Source organism: Eublepharis macularius, chromosome 5 (assembly GCF_028583425.1).
Source record: "Eublepharis macularius isolate TG4126 chromosome 5, MPM_Emac_v1.0, whole genome shotgun sequence".
NCBI classification, from domain to species: Eukaryota; Metazoa; Chordata; class Lepidosauria; order Squamata; family Eublepharidae; genus Eublepharis; species Eublepharis macularius.
In genome coordinates this window covers 173,406,837-173,426,233 of record NC_072794.1, presented here as the reverse complement: position 1 = coordinate 173,426,233, position 19,397 = coordinate 173,406,837, and the positions used below count along the sequence as shown (strand labels likewise).

Below are 19,397 nucleotides of genomic sequence, written 5' to 3'. Positions count from 1 at the left end.
TTCTGTGCCTCTTGCTGCGTTGCTCACAAGTGGCAGAATGTCTCGCTCTTCACAGGGGTCGCCGACGGGCGATCGTGTGCCAGACCTCTCCTCTGCAGGAGTGGGCACTGAATGGGGGGAGCCCTGAAAGAGGCTGGAGTCCCTCCTACTCCTGGATGGGGAGGAAGCTCAGAGCAGCACCGCAGAGAGGGCCACAAAGTCGGGCTCAGTAGGCTGTCCAGATTCTTCACGGAGCAAAGAGAACAGGACATCCCCTCAGCTCTGCAGCAGGCTCAGCGCAGAAACGTTCAAAGCGGCGGCTTGCAAGGGGGGTGCCCCGTCCTCTCCCTGGCTCTTTTCATCCTTTCTCCGAGCGGAGGTGGCAGAGTCCCTTGGCTCTTAACTCCCTCTGAAATGGGATGTAATTACCGGGCCTTTGCAGTGATCTCTGCCAAAGGGAGGCGAAGGCAGGAGCGGGCTGGAAGCATTTGTTCTGAGTTCGGTGAGAAAATTATGCTCAGCAGGTTTATTCAATAAAATGTTCTCACCGGATACTTTGCGCCATAACGACTTACAAATTAGATGCTAATTGTGCCACAGCGAAGTCGTTCCAGCCTTGAAAAGGAGAAATGGGACTCTCGGAAGCGAAGCAGCGTCCGTAGGTTTTGATAGCTTAAATGGCATTTGAGCGTGGCCACAAATGGTTTGAATTGCATGGAATTGTATCGAGGGCGGGAGAGAATGATGGGGGTTAATGCACAGCATGAGACGCAGGGCGTTCTTCACTGCAGGGCACGTTGTTGCGTAGGCTGGCTGAAATCTCTCAACCCCCCCCCCCCCCCGGTCTCTATTGTGTCAGGCCTTGGAAGTTCCTCAGGGTTGGACCAAAAGACAAGGGTGAGGCGCATGGCTTTAGTGGCGGGTGGTCAGCCCAGCTCCCGACGTTGCCCCCAAAGTAAGCACAACCCCTTTGTCTGTCCTGCCCGATCGTGTAGCAAACAGTGAAGTCTTCATGACAGAGGCTGTGTGCGTTCCCTGGCCGTTGCAACTTGGAGAGCTGGGCTGCAGCTGTGGCAGAGACGCGGTGAGCAGTCGGTCTGGGTGCGCCGAGGCGGCCACAGTGGGGTTTTTGCTGCCGCCCTGCCTCAGTCTTACACTGCAGAAGTCTCTCCTGCAGCCAGGCTATTTATATGTGCGCAGTGCTCTAGTCTCCGTATGTTGTGAAAGTCTGGATTTGGGCTCTTCACCAAATGGGCCTGTATTTCGTATCCACAATCTCAGCTTCTTAGCAGCATGAATGGAGGCACCTGCTTGTCTCCTGGGCAGACACCAGCCACCCGCTCTGCAGCCCCAAGGGAAATGTTACTGGTGGGGGGCTCATGTCTGTTCCCCCTCCCTCGGCTGGGTGCTGGAGCAGGATCTCCCAGGAGTGGGCTTGTGTGTCTCTTCCCTCTCCCCAGGATCCAGAGCCCCGGAGAAGGGGAAGAGAAACAAGCCTTTGGCTAGGCACTGGGGCGGAGCGCACGGCCCGCTGCTTCTGCGAGTCTCTCCCCCCCCCCCCGCCCGCCCGCCCGCCATTCTGCACCTGTCGCTCTGGCCTCATTAGTGTGAGAGGAGCTCCTTTTAGCTTCGCAGAAGCCCATCTTCTTGCTGTCGTCTCCCATCGGCGTGGGGCACCTTGCGGCAGATAGGGAATGGCACCTGAGCTCTCATTGGGAGGTTAGCAGCTTGACAGCTGGAGGGGGGGAGGGGAGGCAATGAGGTTGTTTGGTATTTGTTCTGGAACGTCTGGGAGGGGTGCAGTGGTTGTTACCAACTTCCATGGCATTGCACATGCCGGCTTCTTGCGCGCCCAGAGAGGGGCTTGTGTTTAATCTCCTGGCATGTGCCATTCTTGTCCTGCTGTCAGAGCTGGAGAGGAGGCTCCTGCTCGGCATGGCAAAAGCGCGCTCTTGTTCTCGCCACTGGAGCAGTCAGCAAGTTCTGCCTCCCAAATCAGAATCGCAGGTGTCATCCGCCAGGCTTTTCAGATGTCAGCTGGAGCCGGCAGTGCCGACATCTCTCGAAATCTTGCCTCTCGTTTTAAAACTTCAAGAGCTGTCAAGGCGAATGGGCAGAAGCCGTGGGAAATGACGGAACTCCTGCCATGGCTTGTGAGCGTCAGTGGGATTCCCGCTGCCCTGAGCAGGGCTGGGGGCCCTAGAAGACTCCTGAGCTTTCTCCCAAAAGCTGCTGTCATAGCCAGGCAGAGGCTCAGGTGCGGTATCCTTGGTGAATATGAGGCTGGGGCGGGAGGGGAGGCACCAAGAGGTCGACCAGAATGGGAGAGACAATCCAGAAACCAGAAAATAAGACCCAGAGCCGTGTTAGTCTGTAGTGGCAAAATAGTAAAGAGTCCAGTAGCACCTTTAAGACTAACCAACTTTATTGTAGCATAAGCTTTTGAGAACCACAGCTCTCTTCGTCAGATGCATCATCAGATGCATCTGACGAAGAGAGCTGTGGCTCTCGAAAGCTTATGCTGCAATAAAGTTGCATCTGACGAAGAGAGCTGTGGTTCTCGAAAGCTTGTGCTACAATAAAGTTGCATCTGACGAAGAGAGCTGTGGTTCTCGAAAGCTTATGCTACAGTAAAGTTGCATCTGACGAAGAGAGCTGTGGTTCTCGAAAGCTTATGCTACAGTAAAGTTGCATCTGACGAAGAGAGCTGTGGTTCTCGAAAGCTTATGCTACAGTAAAGTTGCATCTGACGAAGAGAGCTGTGGTTCTCGAAAGCTTATGCTACAGTAAAGTTGCATCTGACGAAGAGAGCTGTGGTTCTCGAAAGCTTATGCTACAGTAAAGTTGCATCTGACGAAGAGAGCTGTGGTTCTCGAAAGCTTATGCTACAGTAAAGTTGCATCTGACGAAGAGAGCTGTGGTTCTCGAAAGCTTATGCTACAGTAAAGTTGCATCTGACGAAGAGAGCTGTGGTTCTCGAAAGCTTATGCTACAGTAAAGTTGCATCTGACGAAGAGAGCTGTGGGTCTCGAAAGCTTATGCTACAGTAAAGTTGCATCTGACGAAGAGAGCTGTGGGTCTCGAAAGCTTATGCTACAGTAAAGTTGCATCTGACGAAGAGAGCTGTGGTTCTCGAAAGCTTATGCTACAGTAAAGTTGCATCTGACGAAGAGAGCTGTGGTTCTCGAAAGCTTATGCTGCAGTAAAGTTGCATCTGACGAAGAGAGCTGTGGTTCTCGAAAGCTTATGCTGCAGTAAAGTTGCATCTGACGAAGAGAGCTGTGGTTCTCGAAAGCTTATGCTGCAGTAAAGTTGCATCTGACGAAGAGAGCTGTGGTTCTCGAAAGCTTATGCTACAGTAAAGTTGCATCTGACGAAGAGAGCTGTGGTTCTCGAAAGCTTATGCTACAGTAAAGTTGCATCTGACGAAGAGAGCTGTGGTTCTCGAAAGCTTATGCTACAGTAAAGTTGCATCTGACGAAGAGAGCTGTGGTTCTCGAAAGCTTATGCTACAGTAAAGTTGCATCTGACGAAGAGAGCTGTGGTTCTCGAAAGCTTATGCTACAGTAAAGTTGCATCTGACGAAGAGAGCTGTGGTTCTCGAAAGCTTATGCTGCAATAAAGTTGCATCTGACGAAGAGAGCTGTGGTTCTCGAAAGCTTATGCTGCAATAAAGTTGCATCTGACGAAGAGAGCTGTGGTTCTCGAAAGCTTATGCTACAGTAAAGTTGCATCTGACGAAGAGAGCTGTGGTTCTCGAAAGCTTATGCTGCAATAAAGTTGCATCTGACGAAGAGAGCTGTGGGTCTCGAAAGCTTATGCTACAGTAAAGTTGCATCTGACGAAGAGAGCTGTGGGTCTCGAAAGCTTATGCTACAGTAAAGTTGCATCTGACGAAGAGAGCTGTGGTTCTCGAAAGCTTATGCTACAGTAAAGTTGCATCTGACGAAGAGAGCTGTGGTTCTCGAAAGCTTATGCTGCAATAAAGTTGCATCTGACGAAGAGAGCTGTGGTTCTCGAAAGCTTATGCTGCAATAAAGTTGCATCTGACGAAGAGAGCTGTGGTTCTCGAAAGCTTATGCTACAGTAAAGTTGCATCTGACGAAGAGAGCTGTGGTTCTCGAAAGCTTATGCTACAGTAAAGTTGCATCTGACGAAGAGAGCTGTGGTTCTCGAAAGCTTATGCTACAGTAAAGTTGCATCTGACGAAGAGAGCTGTGGGTCTCGAAAGCTTATGCTACAGTAAAGTTGCATCTGACGAAGAGAGCTGTGGTTCTCGAAAGCTTATGCTACCATAAAGTTGCATCTGACGAAGAGAGCTGTGGTTCTCGAAAGCTTATGCTACAGTAAAGTTGCATCTGACGAAGAGAGCTGTGGGTCTCGAAAGCTTATGCTACCATAAAGTTGCATCTGACGAAGAGAGCTGTGGCTCTCGAAAGCTTATGCTACAGTAAAGTTGCATCTGACGAAGAGAGCTGTGGCTCTCGAAAGCTTATGCTACCATAAAGTTGCATCTGACGAAGAGAGCTGTGGTTCTCGAAAGCTTATGCTACAGTAAAGTTGCATCTGACGAAGAGAGCTGTGGCTCTCGAAAGCTTATGCTACCATAAAGTTGCATCTGACGAAGAGAGCTGTGGTTCTCGAAAGCTTATGCTACAGTAAAGTTGCATCTGACGAAGAGAGCTGTGGGTCTCGAAAGCTTATGCTACCATAAAGTTGCATCTGACGAAGAGAGCTGTGGTTCTCGAAAGCTTATGCTACAGTAAAGTTGCATCTGACGAAGAGAGCTGTGGCTCTCGAAAGCTTATGCTACAATAAAGTTGCATCTGATGAAGAGAGCTGTGGGTCTCGAAAGCTTATGCTACAGTAAAGTTGGTTAGGCTTAAAGGTGCTACTGGACTCTTTGCTATTCAGAAAATACGAGGAGCTCAGCAGGATCAGACCAGGGTTCAGTGTCCTGCCTCACACGGGGGCCACCCAGTTACTCTGGAGGGCCAGTAAGAGGGCAGAGAGGCTGAGACGTCCCTCTGGAGTTGCCTCCTGGCACTATAGTCACAAGTTTACTACCCCCGAATAAGGAGATTCCCTGTAGTTACTGTATCGATCAGCCACCGATGGACCTCTCCTCATCCTCTTAAAGCCATCTGTGCTTATGGCCCTCACTGCATCCAGTGGCAGTGCGTTCCACAGTTCAAGTGCTCCTTGCGCACTGAAGCACTTTCTTTTGTTCTGAAACGAGTCCCAGTAACTCAGCTGTGCCAATCCAGTGCTCAGGCTAGCTTCTGCATCAGGGAAGACTGAGGGATTGCTGGAGGAGCCTTGGAGCGGGGGTCTGGGAGTGCCAGCAGGGGCTCATGCCGTCCCTGGAGCTGGGCATTCAGCTGAGGGTACCAGGAAAAGCCTGTCTCAGCTCTGGCATGGTGACCTTGCTTAGAGGTTTTGCTTGTGACACACGCACACAGAGACACCGTCCTTGCTGAGCATTGCAGGTACCAGGCACTTTTGCTGGCAACGGCTCTAATGAGGAAATATTGCTCTGGCGGAGTGTGCCCACCTGCTAGGCCGCTGCATAATAAATCATGCGAGCGGCAGGGCGCTCGCAGGTTGGCAAAACAAAATTCCAGTGTGAAGATTGCAGAAAGGTCACACGTGGCGTGAGTCACTGCTGGCAGCGGTCCAGGCAGAGGAGGGCAGAAAGGGTTAGGGTTCCTTGAGGCGGATAAAGGAAGGCCGGCCCGTTGGAGGAAGAGCAGAAGGGAACTGCCGGGTCTGCAGCTGCTGCAGCGATGCAGAGCAGAAAAGTGGGTGAAAGCGGGCTTGCACGTAGAACTCCCGCAGAGGATCTGCTTCGTACCCCATGGTTATGGTCAGGAAAGGGGGGAAGTGACTTTCCTTGCTGGGGACAACCTTAGACCCAGGGATCCCTGGGAAACACTTGGCTAGTCGGCTGCCACCACTCTGGTACCTCCTGAGAACAGCTAGGCTGGTCCACTGGGAAGCAGCTCTTCCAGCTCAGCCCTAGCAAAACAACCAAGTAACTGGGTGGGGCCCAAGCGGTCTGGCACGTAGGGAAGAGAAGCGGAGAAATATCCTAGAGAAATTGTACCATGGGAGCCAAAAATGCCTTTATAGAAAGAACGTTTATTATAGGGGGAGGGGGAGAGGAAAGTGTGGGTGGATTCAAAAGAAGCAGGAAGGGGGACAAAATCCAAAATCCAAGGAGAAGCACAATATCACATAGCGCACAGTCTCTGTCAGATAAAACAATGATGTTGAGCTAACTCCGCTAAGCACACTTTACTTAAGTTTGGAAGGTTCCTCAGAGCACACGCGGAGTCCCTTGCAGTACCAAGATAGCAGAGGAGTCCTTAACCGCTGGCCCACCGGTCTTGGGGTCTCCGGATGTTCCAAACTGGGACAAGGAAAAGTCCAGAGCTCCCAAATTTTTATGGGCAGTGGAGTCTGACCTAGACCAGCCTCCTCAGTGAGATTGACTAGCAATTCTAACCAATCCCAAGCAAGCCCCATCTCTGATGTCGGAGACCATTTCTACCAATCGGAGCAGAGAATTGTCACAGGATAGTCCCACCATTTTAATGGCTGTGCACTAACAGGACAGAAAGGGAATCTGGCCCAAACCGGTTGCCCTTTGTCAAAAAAAAAAAGGATTAAGTCGGCCGGGCAGCCCTAATGTGGAATGGAGTGTAAAACATTCTGCTGGTGTAAGCTCCAGAGGTCCAAGAACCCAGAGCGTCTAGCTGGCCCTCTCGAGCCATAGGGAATCTTGGGGTTCTGTCACACCCGTCCAGAGTGGGGCACAGTGGGGTATGCACAAGACTTCCCTTGCACCGGATTCCTGCTTCGGGCCTTGTCTGACTGCCTGATCCTGGCTAAGCTCTGCTCCAGACTGTAGACTTGATCCTGCCAACTAGTTCCCTGGCCGAGGCCTTGTGGGTGCTCCAGGACCAGCCCCGTGAATTCAAACAAGCCCCCCCCCCCGACCTCTCTGGAAAAGGCAACCTTCCCTGTTGCTCAGGAGGGCTCTGGTCATTCCCTCCCACCACACTGCAAGGTGTTTTTATTGGAGTGGGGGGGACAGTTGATTGGTTGGTTACAAAGCCATTTGCTTCCCCAGTGTTGAAAGTGCCTGCATGTATTTTTGAGTGAGAACTTGCTGAAAGCCTCCCCCGAAAGCACGGAAAGGTGCTCCACAATAGTGAATGAAATTTAATTTTTCCTCCAGAATGGAGCAGTGGTGGTGACATTTCACACGTCTTCCACCCAGATCTGTTCTTGTAATAACTAGGTTAGATTACTGCAGTGTGCTCTACAAGGGGCTGCCCTTGAAGACTATCCAGAAGCTACAGTGAGTGGAGAACGTTGCGGTCAGAACACTGACTGGAGCGGGTCGTAGGGACCATTTCACTCCAGTCTTGTTCCACCTACAGCGGCTCCCAATTTGCCCAATTCACTGGGCTGGTATTGAGTTTTAAAACCCTGGCCTGGAGCCAGCATACCTGAAAAACCACCACCTCCTGTATGAAAATCTTCGGAGGCTGTGCTTCAGGTGCCCCCACTGTCTGAGGCTGGACAGGTGCACTCTGGAGAAAGGACCTTCTTGGTTGTGGCTCGAAGACTTTGGAAGTCCCTCCCCATGGCGATTCATCTGCCTCCCTCTACTGTCGTCTTCCGCCAGCCTTTTTTGTTTGGCTTGTGGTTCTCTCCCTCTTATTAGCCCTCCGCTCCGTCTGGGTAGAACTTGCAATGTGTGTTTATATTTTTGTTAAAATATTGTTAAAATATGTTAATGTTCGACGCCTCAGGGACCAAGAATTGGGTAGGAAGGTGACATGGAAGTAGCTTAAATTAATTAATTAAATAAATAATAGCTTAGGTGCTACTAGTACAGAATTGCTGAGAAAAGTGAGTTTGCACGTGCTTTTCCTCTTCTTCGTTTTAAAAAGAAAAACTCCAGTTTCTGGTAAGATCATCACTGGGTTTGCACGCGCTGTGCCCCGCTCTAGCTTGCGGTGGGCTAGCTGTGTCAGGCAGGCAGTAGTGCAAAGGGTGGTGCCGGTTCCCGTGTGCAGAGCAATCTCTTGGCCTCTCTGATCCACCCTCCTTCCTGCTCCCCCCCCTCCCCAGGACATGGTGCGTCGCGGAGAGATCATCGATGACGACCTGGAAGACGAGTTCTACCTCCGCCGCCTGGACGCCGGACTCTTCGTACTCCAGCTCGTCTGCTACATCATGGCAGAAATCAGTAGCAGCAGCATTGGCCAGGTGAGGGCAGCCCAGCCCCTGCCAGCCCCGCCAGGCATTCTGCTCATGAGCCCCCCTCCTGCTGTAGCCCACCAACCACGAGAGGGAGGGCAGGAAGGGTTACACATCAGTGCTCAGTTCCCCTGGCCCCTTCTTCCATGCCCAGGGTAAGACCGATCGCCACCTTGGGGTCAGGTAGCAATTTTCCCCAGGCCAGTTTGGCCAGGGATGCTGGAGGTGTTTTGCCATCTTCTGGGCATGGAGGAGGGGTCACTGGGGCAGTCAGGGGGGTTAGTTGTGCATTTCCTGCATTGTGCAGGGGGCTGGACTAGATGACCCTGGAGGTCCTTTCCTGCCCTCGGATTCTGTGATTCTCTCTGTGGGGCTTTTGCGTGGCTTTGAAAGGGGGTGAGGCAGATTCGTGGGAGAGAGGCCCACCTGTGGCTGCTAGCCACGGAGACTGGAGGGAGCTTTTGCCTTCGGAGGCAGCAAACCTCTGAGACTGAGCTCTGGGAGGAAGCGCCAGGCTTGGGCCGCTACGCCCCGTTGTGGGCCCCCTGGGTGGCCCCTGTGTGAGAGCGCTGGAGCAGAGTGACCCTTGGCCTGGCCCAGCGGGACTCTTCTTTGTTTCTCGCAGGAGAAGTGAGGGATGGGGCCCCTGGCTAAGAGGGACAGCCGGGAGCACAACCCCCTGCCCCCTTTGGGACTGCTGAGCTTTTAGCAGAGCTCTCCCCTGCAGTGGGGCAGTCTCTCCCAGCATCCACGTCAGCTAGAGAGAGGGTCTGCCCCTTGCAGCGGTCTCAAGGAGACGCCGGCCCGCCTGCTCATTCCTGCCTCTGCTAAGTTGCCAGTCCAGATTAGAGGCCGCAGCTGAAGCAGAGCAGGAGCCAACACCAGTGAGGGCTCTTCCTGCCTGCCACTCAGCATCAGCCCTCGCTTCCCCTCCTGCTTCCCTCCTCAAGTGAACCATGGGCTCCATCACAGCCCCTCCATAGCCTGCCAGGGAAGGTTAGAGAAGCGATGAATGAGGGGAGATCGAAAGCTGCTCTCTCTGACCACCCCCTGAATGGACAAGCCGCTTAGCCTCAGTTTCCTGCCTGTAAAATGAGGATCCTAGTCCCTGCTACGCCTGTGCCTCCATTCCTGCCCATGGCAGCAGGCTCCCCACAACTTGCTCCTTCGATTCCTCCCCAGCACGCCTGTGCCTGTGGCTTGCGGAGTTCTTTGAAAGCAGCCTCGTGGCCCTTCCTGGTCCATCTGGGCCCCTCTGAGGTTGGGTTCCTGTTTTCCAGTTTCCCCCAGCAGATTGTGTGCCAGTTGCCTGTCCTCTTTCCTCCTCAACACGGCTGTTGGTTTTGTTCCCCACCAGATCCGTCAGAGAGTGCACCAGATCCTGAATATGCGGGGAAGCTCCATCAAGATCGTTCGGCACATCATCAAAGGTGAGCTCTCTAGGGAGGGAGGGGCTGGCCGCTGTAAGAGGAGGGGCCTGTGGTGTGGGCCAGAAACCAGCCCTCCTCCTCTGCACCCTCAGGGAAGGGCTGACTGGTTTGATGCTCTGATTGGTAGGTGTTTGCTCTCAGATTGGGGAGGGGGGGCGTGCTCACAGGGTGCATTTAGGCACAAGCTCCTTGGATTGCTTTGTAAATTGAGACTGAGGGCCAAACTACAAGTGACGAATGACACTTGAACGGCAAGTGTATTCCTCCCTGTTCACTTGCCCTCCACTTGCTCTCTGCTCAATCCACTTGCTGTTCAAGTGTCATTTGTCACATGTAGCTTGGCTCCTAGAAGGGGACCGGAATAGCCCTCTCCCTTTTCTAGCTTCCACCCAGCCTGAGACCTTTTTAAGGCTTCGGTCTTGTGCTGTCTTGGGAAACTACCAGCTTGAGCATCCCAGTGGCCTAGGCCACTTTCAGCCGTGGCTCAGAAAGGGAAGGGAAGAGCCTGCCCGGGAAGTGAGGAGCGATGAAGCTCTTCCGCAGGCCCCCCTCGCCTGCATCCTCCTCGTGCAGTCATTGGCAGCCCTTCAGGCAGACCTCTCGTCCGGAGACAGCTTCCGAAAGGAGCTCTGAGTCTCGGAAGCTCATTCCTTGGAGATCTAGTTGGGCTTTAAGGGGCTGTTGGGCCTGGATCTTGCTCTGGGTCAGGAATGTGCAGCTGGCCCGTTACTCAGACGTCCTGTGACTCCACTGGTTTAAACGGTTGCTGTCGGGGGGGGGGGCAACTCGTTTCTGGGGTGAAGACAAAAGGGGTGGGGCTCGCGGGGAGGGCACTGAGACGGGCATTTCCTTGGCAGCGGCCACCTTGTGCGGGTCTTCCCTGAGCCACCTTGGAGCCGCCTGGGCCTCCTCGCTTGGCACGCGGGGCTCTCGTCCTCCTCTCCCTCCTGCTTTTTTGCATGCTAATTGGAAGCCTGTTTCTTAGCTTGATTTTTATGGCCTACATATTTTCTCTGTTTCTCTGGCAGCCTGACAGCTGATGGGTCCCTCGGGAGGGCCCAGAATTGCTTCTGATGCAAGAGAGAGAGAACTGGGCTGGCCGTTTGTTTTGGGGGGGGGGGAGCGGAAGGCTCATTCAGGCTCTTTCCTGCCAGCTGACCAAGCAGGGACTTCCCGAGGGCTGGGGGAGAGTGGGAAGAGTCATGGCGGGGGGGGGGGGGGTCGTGCTGGGGGACCCACTGCACCCAGCACGGGGCTGTTCCCCAGTTGCTGCCAGAGAGATCCAAGAGCAGTCCAGGCAGAGGGGGGGCCCTGGGAGGAGGGGAGATACTTCCCTTGTGAGGGGGTGAAAGTCTCCCGTTTCCGTGGAGTGGTTTGAGACATGATTTACGGGGGACTTCAGCTTGGCTCACTTTCTTAAGGCATCTGGATGGGTTCCGCATTTCCCTTCACTCTCTACCTACGGCACTTGGTGCCGTCCGGTGGAGGGGGAGGGGGAGGGGGAGATACACTTTGGGGGTCTCTCATGGTCTCTGCTTGTCCTGAGCAACCGACTCTGGCGGGATGATCGAAGCGCCCAAGAGAGATGAAAGGGAGGAGGCAGCTGAAGCATAAGCCCGCACCACCTCCATGCCTGTCCAGGCACTCAGAGCCAGCACCGCCCCCAACCCGCTCCACCGTAAAGCCAAAAAGAGCACTTGACTCTCTGCAGCTGAATCCACCGCCCCCAGCCGGCGACCTCTTGGCTGCTGGTTGAACGCCATTTGCCTGCCTGCCTGTTTCCTTGGTGCTCAGGACATTTGGGCAGCATGTTTGGGGGAGGGGTGGCCTTGAGAGGCCTTCGCCAGTGACGCCAAGGAGGCGTTCTTGATGGGTCAGGCTTTTCTGGCAACTTGCGAACAAGACAGTGGGGGAGGCAGCGGCGGAAGCAGTCGTTCTGCACCTGGGCTGAAGTGCCCGGAAATGTTGCTGCTTAATTCTCCTGCCCTAGTGGATGCAGATGTATCTCACGCGCAGCATGCAGGGGGGCCGGCATTGCCACTCTCGTGCACTGGGAACTGGTGGGTGTAACTTGGTAGGGGGGGTGGCTCGGTGACCGAGCGTCAACTCTGGTTCTGTCCCCAACAACTCCCGAGAAAGGCAAATGCCCTTCTCTTCCTGCAGCCCTGCAGAGTAGTCAGCTACATCGCGTACCTATCAGAGTAGTCAGCTACATCGAACTAGGCGGGCCAAGGGGGCTGACAGCACAGTAGGCTATTCAGACACATGAAGGGAAAATCAATCGGAGACGTGAGCATTTCTTGAGAAAACACTTCAGTTTTTGCAGATGACTCTTTTCCCACCCACCAAGAATGGCTCCTGTGCCGCGGAGAGGAGGGCTGCGTGGAGAATTCTACGAACGCCAGTGGTGTGCATGTGAAAATAATACTGTTTTAATTCTTTGTTGTTTTCATTTAAAAAATGAGAATATTGCTATCGTTCCCGGAAGCTGTTCTGGAAATATCAGAACAGCGTTTGTGCTATTTTATTAAAACTTACCATGCCCTTTGCAACAATTCCATGCAGAATAAAATGGAGAGGGAGAGAAAGGAAGGACCCCCACCTGACTGGCGCACATCAGCTGTCAAGGGCTGGAAAAACGAGCAGTAGACCTGGCCTCCGGACTGCAGAGGCCAGGTCTTCGGTCCCTTTTTTAGTGTGCCCCTCAGCTGGTCAGTGGGGCATCTGCCCTTATTTTCAGTGGGGTAGGTCTGCCTTCCCCATTGAATAGTTTAAAGGCAGCATGCTGCCAACCAGCAGGGGAGGCAGGAACAGTATTGGCGATTGCTGATCTGATGCCTGACGTATCGGGCATCTTATCAGGTCAGCAGCACTCAGGCAAAGTGCTTTGAGGCCGTGATCTGGCCCTCTCTGGGAAGGTTTACGTTTGAGCAAAGCGGTTTATCGTTGGCCTGGGGTGAGCCCGGAGCCTCTACGGCTGAGCGAAGAGGGTCAGAGCCACGGTCCCTGCCCTCCATTGCGGCAGCTCGCCTTGGGCTTCATAAATATTCAGGGCCGCCCTCCCCAGAGGGAGTGCCGGCAGCCAGCTCATCCCCTGCTTTGTTTATCTGCGCTTGGGAGGGAAATGCTTCCCCGTTCGCTGGCTTTCCCGTAGAGCTTGTCTTTTAAGGGAATTTGGTGAGGCTTTCAGCCATGTGGCGGTGCAGGGTCCATAATTCTCATATGCGCTCCCCGACTGTGCAGCATCCTCCAGGCGTCGGGTGCAGGCGACTCTCTTGTTCCGCCTGCTATCCAGGCAGCCGCGGTACCTCTGCTTCCAGTCCCAGGACTGCTGTGGAAATGCTTTGTGTTGAAGACCACAAGGGAGATTTAAATAAACTGCACATTTTAAATAAAGGGGGGAAAGCACTGAGGGCAGATGAGTCTAGATGGCAGCTCCGCAGCAGAAGCAGTCGACTGGGGCAACGGGTTCAGGAAGCCTCCCTGCACAGCCAAGGGGTCCATGAAGGCTACCAAGTGACTTCAGCATTGTAGTTTCAACCCAGCTAGTACCACGGTCCCCCGTTTTAACGGCAGCCCTGTCAGGTCGGAAGACAAGGGGCGGGATTCAGGCACCGGGCCTCTGAACCAGGCGCTGGTACTTCTGCTGCCCCAGACTGCCTGAATGGCCTGGGGTGAGTCTGTCAGGCCTCGGCCCACTGCGGTTTTCCTTCCGAGAGCGCCGCCTTTCCTCTGCGTGGGCTTTTCGTGTCTTGAGTGCTTAGGGGCCAGGTGTGTGATGTATCCTGTTAACGTTATCCTTGTTGAAACTGATAATGCTTCTCCGATGCCAATTGTGTTTGAACGCCTTTGGACTGGCATGTTTCTGGTAAGCCGCCTTGGGCCCTCCAGGGAGAAAGGCAAAATGCAAACCGGTGGCAAAGCGCTGTGTGGATGGAAGGCGCCGCCCAAGTGATGGATGGCGGCAGGAGAATGCTGTGTGTCTCCTGGATTCTAAGAATGTGCATCCATGGCAGCAGAGGGCAGGGATGCCACGCTGGCAGGAGGGCACCCTGCTGGTGTTGCCCGCCGGACCGCATGGAGCAGGTGGCACGGGAGAATGGGATGGCCGGGAGAAAGGGCTTCACCCCCCCCTTCCTCGGCGAGGGGCCCGGTGGTGCAGCATCTGCTTTGCAGGCAGGAAACCCCAACGGAACAGGTCCGGTAGGAGGTGCTTGGGAAGACCTTTCTCGTCCGGAGACCCTGGAGAGCCACTCGCAGCAGGAGAGAGAAGGCTGACCTGGAGGAACCAAAGAGGGCTTGACTCGGGGGAAGGCACCTTCATGTGTTACCTGCCTGCGAAGGCCTCCCAGGCCGTGGCCGTTTTCACACCGCTTACCGGCCACGGAACATCTCGCTGAGCTCCCGGAACGACAGCGTCTTCCTGGCACGATTTCGCGCGAGAAAGACACTGTCGTTGCGGGAGCTCGGTGTGATGTTCCGTGGCCGGTAAGCGGTGTGAAAACGGCCTGTGTCTAATAGTTTTTCCCCTGCTGGACTCCAGAACTCTAAAGCCTGGGGCAGGAAGGCATTGGCATGAACGGGCAGGTCCAGGAAGGGTTGGCATCGCCTTCCCTCCCGTGCAGCTGATTCTCCTGCTCACCCAACTTCCATGTAATCGTGGTCCTGGTGGACTCAGGGATGCATTTGTCAAGGCAGCGTGCCCTAGCAGCTTCTCAGGTTTCAGAGGCTGGGGGACCTTACTGAGGCCTTCCTTGTGACCAAGGAATGCTCCTCTTGTAGCAGCACCGGGGGGGGGGGGGCGCAGAGAACGGATGGGTCTTTCCCGTGCCTGGGCTCCTGATCAGGATCCTGCTGGCAGGTGACGCACAGCGAGGGCCAGGCGGTGCCGGAGCAGTTGTTGGCCCCCGCTTTGGCAAGGAGGGAGAGGGCCTCTCTCGGTGGGCTTCTCGCTCCCCCCCCCCCCCCCAGGTCATTAAGAACGTTAGCAGACGTGGCACCCAAGGGGTCCTCCGCTGCAGTTTGCCCTCCTTGCTCAGAGTCTTCTCTCCTTTCTGCAGAGTATGCGGAGAACATCGGAGACGGGAAAAACCCAGAATTCCGGGAGAGCGAGCAGAAGCGCATCGTGGAGCTGCTGGAGAATTTCTGAGGTCCCCGTGGGCGAAGGTAGCCCTGCGCTTGGGCGTTCCCATGAACTCCGCCATCCGGGAACCGGGAACGGACTTGCTGAGAAACGGAGCCTCTCTGGGCTTTTTGAGATATTAAAAGTGTTTTTTAAAAAAGAAAGAAAGAAAAATGTTCTGCAGCTGATTTTCGGCTGTGCAAACACAGAGCTGTCTGCTGGAACAGAACCGCTCGTTTCAGGTCTTGGCTTGCAATCCGCAGTCCTTCTGACTCCCCCCCAATATTCCAGAGATTGAGCACTGAAGGGAAAGGGCTGAGGCTGCAGTGATAGATCACTTACGTATCGCTGCCCTGGCCCAGCAGGGTCAGGGGTCGTTTCTCTGCCCAGGCCAGAACCCCCAGGGGGTCCTTTCTCTAAGACCCTCGAGGTCTTCCGTGTGACGGCTCCTCCACTCCAGGGTCACAGCTGGGCCCTTGTCTGACCGGTCCTGAGATGAAACACCCGGACTGACCCCTGCGGGTACTCTTCTGCCTGGGCCTCTGCCTTTGTCCTGAGGGAGGTAAGCAAGTGCTGAGCACGGGACAAGGAGTGGGTGGGGGCCGGGCAGCACAGGCAGTGGGCGTTCCACACAGATGCGGCATCCTTACACACCTCGCGGCAGCAGCTGCCCTCTCCCCAGAGTGAGCGAGTCTCTCTCAGGGTTTTGACTTTCCTATCCAGCAGAAGATCCAGAGGAGTTAGCCGTGTTAGTCTGAAGTAGCAAAATAGCAAAGAGTCCAGTAGCACGATGGTTGTTGTGGGTTTTCCGGGCTGTATTGCCGTGGTCTTGGCATTGTAGTTCCTGACGTTTCGCCAGCAGCTGTGGCTGGCATCTTCAGAGGTGTAGCACCGAAAGACAGAGATCTCTCAGTGTCACATATGCAAAAGAACCTCCTCAGGATACAGTGAAGCATTAGCATTCCACACCCTGGGAAACTCTTACAGGATGACTCAGCCCAAACCCACCTTCCTGAGTAGATACAAATGACCTGCCAACATCTTTTCAACACTGTGACACTGAGAGATCCTTGTCTTTTGGTGCTACACCTCCGAAGATGCCAGCCACAGCTGCTGGCGAAACGTCAGGAACTACAATGCCAAGACCACGGCAATACAGCCCGGAAAACCCACAACAACCATCGTTCTCCGGCCGTGAAAGCCTTCGACAATACATAGTCCAGTAGCACCTTTAAGACTAACCAACTTTATTGAGGCATAAGCTTTTGAGAACCACAGCTCTCTTCGTCAGTTGCATCGTCAGATGAAGAGAACTGTGGTTCTCGAAAGCTAATGATGCATCTGACGAAGAGAGCTGTGGTTCTCGAAAGCTAATGATTCATCTGACGAAGAGAGCTGTGGCTCGCGAAAGCTTATGCTGCAATAAAGTTGGTTAGTCTTAGAGGTGCTCCTGGACTCCTTGGTATCCAGCAGAAGACTCCGAGCTCGCATCTTCTCCAAAGGTGCTGACGGCCTCCGAGCTGCCTGCTCTCACCCGGCTCTTCCCTTCCCTCTGGTAGGATTGTTCGGTGTTTGCAGCTTCAAGGTGCCCCGCGGGGGCGGAGGGAATTCACAGCTGCCCCGGCTTCCCTTTGCTCCGTTCAGCCGGTTAATGATGGCCGGCACTACGCAGCAGCTGCTCCCGTAAGCAGGCCAGGCCTCATTTAGGGAGATTTGCGTGCTGGCTGCTTTCCTTCCTTATCTCTGCAAAAAACACATTGTCAGGGAAGCTTCAAGGCTCCCGGTGGCGCAGCAGAACTCAGCGCTGTTGTTTCGGTCTGCAACCCAGGAATTGCAAAGCTGGTGGCCAGAGGTAGCGGCAGAAGTGTGGCTTGTTTGTTTTGGAGTAGGGGGCACAGGTTTGCCTGTCATTTCTCTCCCTTCCACGAAAACCCCTCTGTTCCTTTCCTTTGTCCCCTTGAGATCGCAGCTGTCAGCCCCGCGGGGCTTCGGTGTAGGGCTGCTGTCTGGCAAGTACTTGTTGAGAGAGATTTCTGCAGGCCCAGATTTCTAGCTTCCTCCCAGGACAAGGGCCAGTTTTCAGCTGCCATGTTAAGATGTACCCCATTGGGGCAGTTCATTGGCTGCAGTAAAAAGGTCCAATAATAACAACATTTGATTTATATACCGCCCTTCAGGACAACTCAAGCCGTTTATAAAGTGTGTTATCACCATCCCCACAACAAATCACCCTGTGGTAAGGCTGAGAGAGCTGTGACTGATCCAGGGTCACCCAGCTGGCTTCAAGCAGAGGAGCGGGGAGTCAAACCCGGCTCTCCAGATTAGAGTCCTGCCACTTTTAACTACGACACCAAACTGGCTCCAGGGACTTCCATGCCCGGTTCAGCAGTGACCCGCGCAGTGTGGGAGCTGCTTCCTGTGCCAACGTAATGGTATTGGAAGGGGCAGAGCTGCAGTTGGGAAGCAGCCAGACACGCCTTCATGTCCACATAGAATCATAAGGTTGGAAGGCCCCTCCAAGGCCATCTAGTCCTACCCCAGCATGATACCTTCCCTGCAGTGCTGTTGGTTGGTCACCCTGTGGCTCCCATGACATTCAGGCAAAGAATAAGGCAAGCCGATGTTGCACATGGAACATGAGGGCCTGCTGTGTCTGAAAAGCACATGACACAGCGGCCGTCTCCGCACCACATCTTGGAGTGTCTTCCGCCAGGCACTCAGAATGTGTGAAGGGGGCCCTCCGCTCTCAAGTGCTTTCCTTTCCTTTCAAATCCAAGAGGAAGGACCAAGCTTCAAGAGGGTGCACGTGCAAGGTTGTTATGCAGAGTCATGTAGGTTCAAGCTGTTCTTGTTCTGGGCTCTCGGTTCCCTTGCAGCTTCCGTATCCGTTGGCAAAGAATTCCCATCTCTTTGCCCTGCCCGGCCTGGCCAGGCCCACCATAAAGGAAGCCAGAGGTCTGCTGCCCTATGTAAGTATAAAAGGGGGGGGTCCCACTGCTAATGTCTTGAGTACTTTGGAACGGGCCCTCAAGCGTTGCGTCCTGGGGAAGTGGCTCTCTCCCCCCTTCCTGTTTTAGGAGGCCATCACAAGGAAAGCCTCGAGATGACTTCAGAAAGGTGGGTGTCTGTTGTCTTTCTACTTGCTCTTCTCTTCTTAAATGAAAGAAATGTTTGAGGGGATTATAAAAAATCTGAAATGCCAGCGCTTATCTGAACACAAAGCAATCTTGGCATCTCTTGGATGATGAATGACGCTCCAGATGTTAGAGGTATTAAGCTCAGGGTTCCTGTTTTCTTGGCCAGGGACGGCTGTCTTGAAGCCGTGCAGAAGAATTCACCCGGCCTGTCCTCTCCGCTGCCTTCTGGGCTTTTAGTTTAGCAGCCCCCCAATGCAAGGTGTCGTTGAGAGGGGGGCAAGATGCTCTCTCTGCAGGATCCTTTCTAAGAGCCCTTTGGAAGAGGACAAGGCGAGTGCACCTTCAAAGGAGCCAAATTCAGTAAATCTGTATCTGAGCCCGGGGATGGGTCCAGCTGGCTAGCCTCAGTTTGTCTACTGACTCGACTTATTCCAGCTGTGCAGTAAAGTGGTGACCTGTTCCTGTGGCTCCTTGAATAAGTTGAGGCTGCTGCACAGGCTGGTTATATACCCTGCATTGAATACCAGCCCTGTGTTGGGTGCATTCTTCCTAACTTGGTAAACTGCCTGGAACACCTTGCTTAGTGGGCTGTTTGAGTCAGAAGATGCAGAAGGGGAGGGCGGTTGAGGCCTCAGGAGAGGAGGGGTCCAGACCGCTCTGAATAATGAGGTGCGGGGAGAGACATCTAAAGAGGCTCAAATATCTGCTGATTTGAAAATCTGCCTCTGGCTTACATTCTGCTCGCTGGTCACAAGGAGGGAGCCCGTTTTCCATCGAGCCATTTATCCGTTTGAGCAGCTGGCTCCTGTTCATCACATGACATTTTGCATATTCAAACAGTGCAGTGCAGTCAGCATTTCACACCTGTGCATTCTCACACAGCCCAATGGAAGCTGTAATAGCACACACACACACACACCCCGCCGGCCTGCCAATTGCATAAAGAATTGAAAAACTACTTCACCGGGGATTACGAATAAACAGTGCTTTTTAGAAAGTCTTACTTTTGGTATTCACCTAAGTTGGTGTTCTCAGCCAACGTGACAATCCTGGGTGCTTCACACTTCGCATAGGAAAGGGTGCCCTCATCGGAGAGGCATAAATCACGTTGTCTGTGCATGGGGTAACTGGTGGCATTTGTGATGTGAGTGAGCATTCTGGAAGGTCTAGATGGTGCATTGTCATCACTGCTTGCCTGGCCAAGTGCAGGTGAGAGGAAGGTAGCGGGGGACCAGCTAGTCTGGCCTGCCTCTTTGGCATCCTTTCTCGCAAGACAACCTGCCCACATGCTGGCGGGCTGGCCTGATTTCCAGGTCGTCTCTGGAAAGGCAGTGCTGGGCGTGGAGGGAGGTGGCCAGGCCATAAATAACCATAATGAATAAATAGGAACTCTTCCTGGGATGGGATGTTGGATCCTTCCCACCTGCAGTAAAATTTCATTAGGAGCGGAAGCTG

At 53.9% G+C, this 19,397-nt stretch overlaps 1 protein-coding gene across 1 annotated transcript in view; it reads left to right on the top strand.

Annotated features, from left to right (window-relative positions):
* CTNNBL1 (catenin beta like 1) overlaps positions 1-14,963 on the top strand; it is a 113,896-nt gene extending 98,933 nt beyond the window's left edge. The window contains exons 14-16 of the mRNA XM_054981738.1: positions 8,125-8,262; positions 9,611-9,683; positions 14,744-14,963. Coding sequence (XP_054837713.1) covers positions 8,125-8,262; positions 9,611-9,683; positions 14,744-14,832 — 300 coding nt within the window. The 3' untranslated portion in view covers positions 14,833-14,963. The remainder of the gene's footprint in view (positions 1-8,124; positions 8,263-9,610; positions 9,684-14,743) is intronic.
* The last annotated feature ends 4,434 nt before the right edge of the window (positions 14,964-19,397 follow it).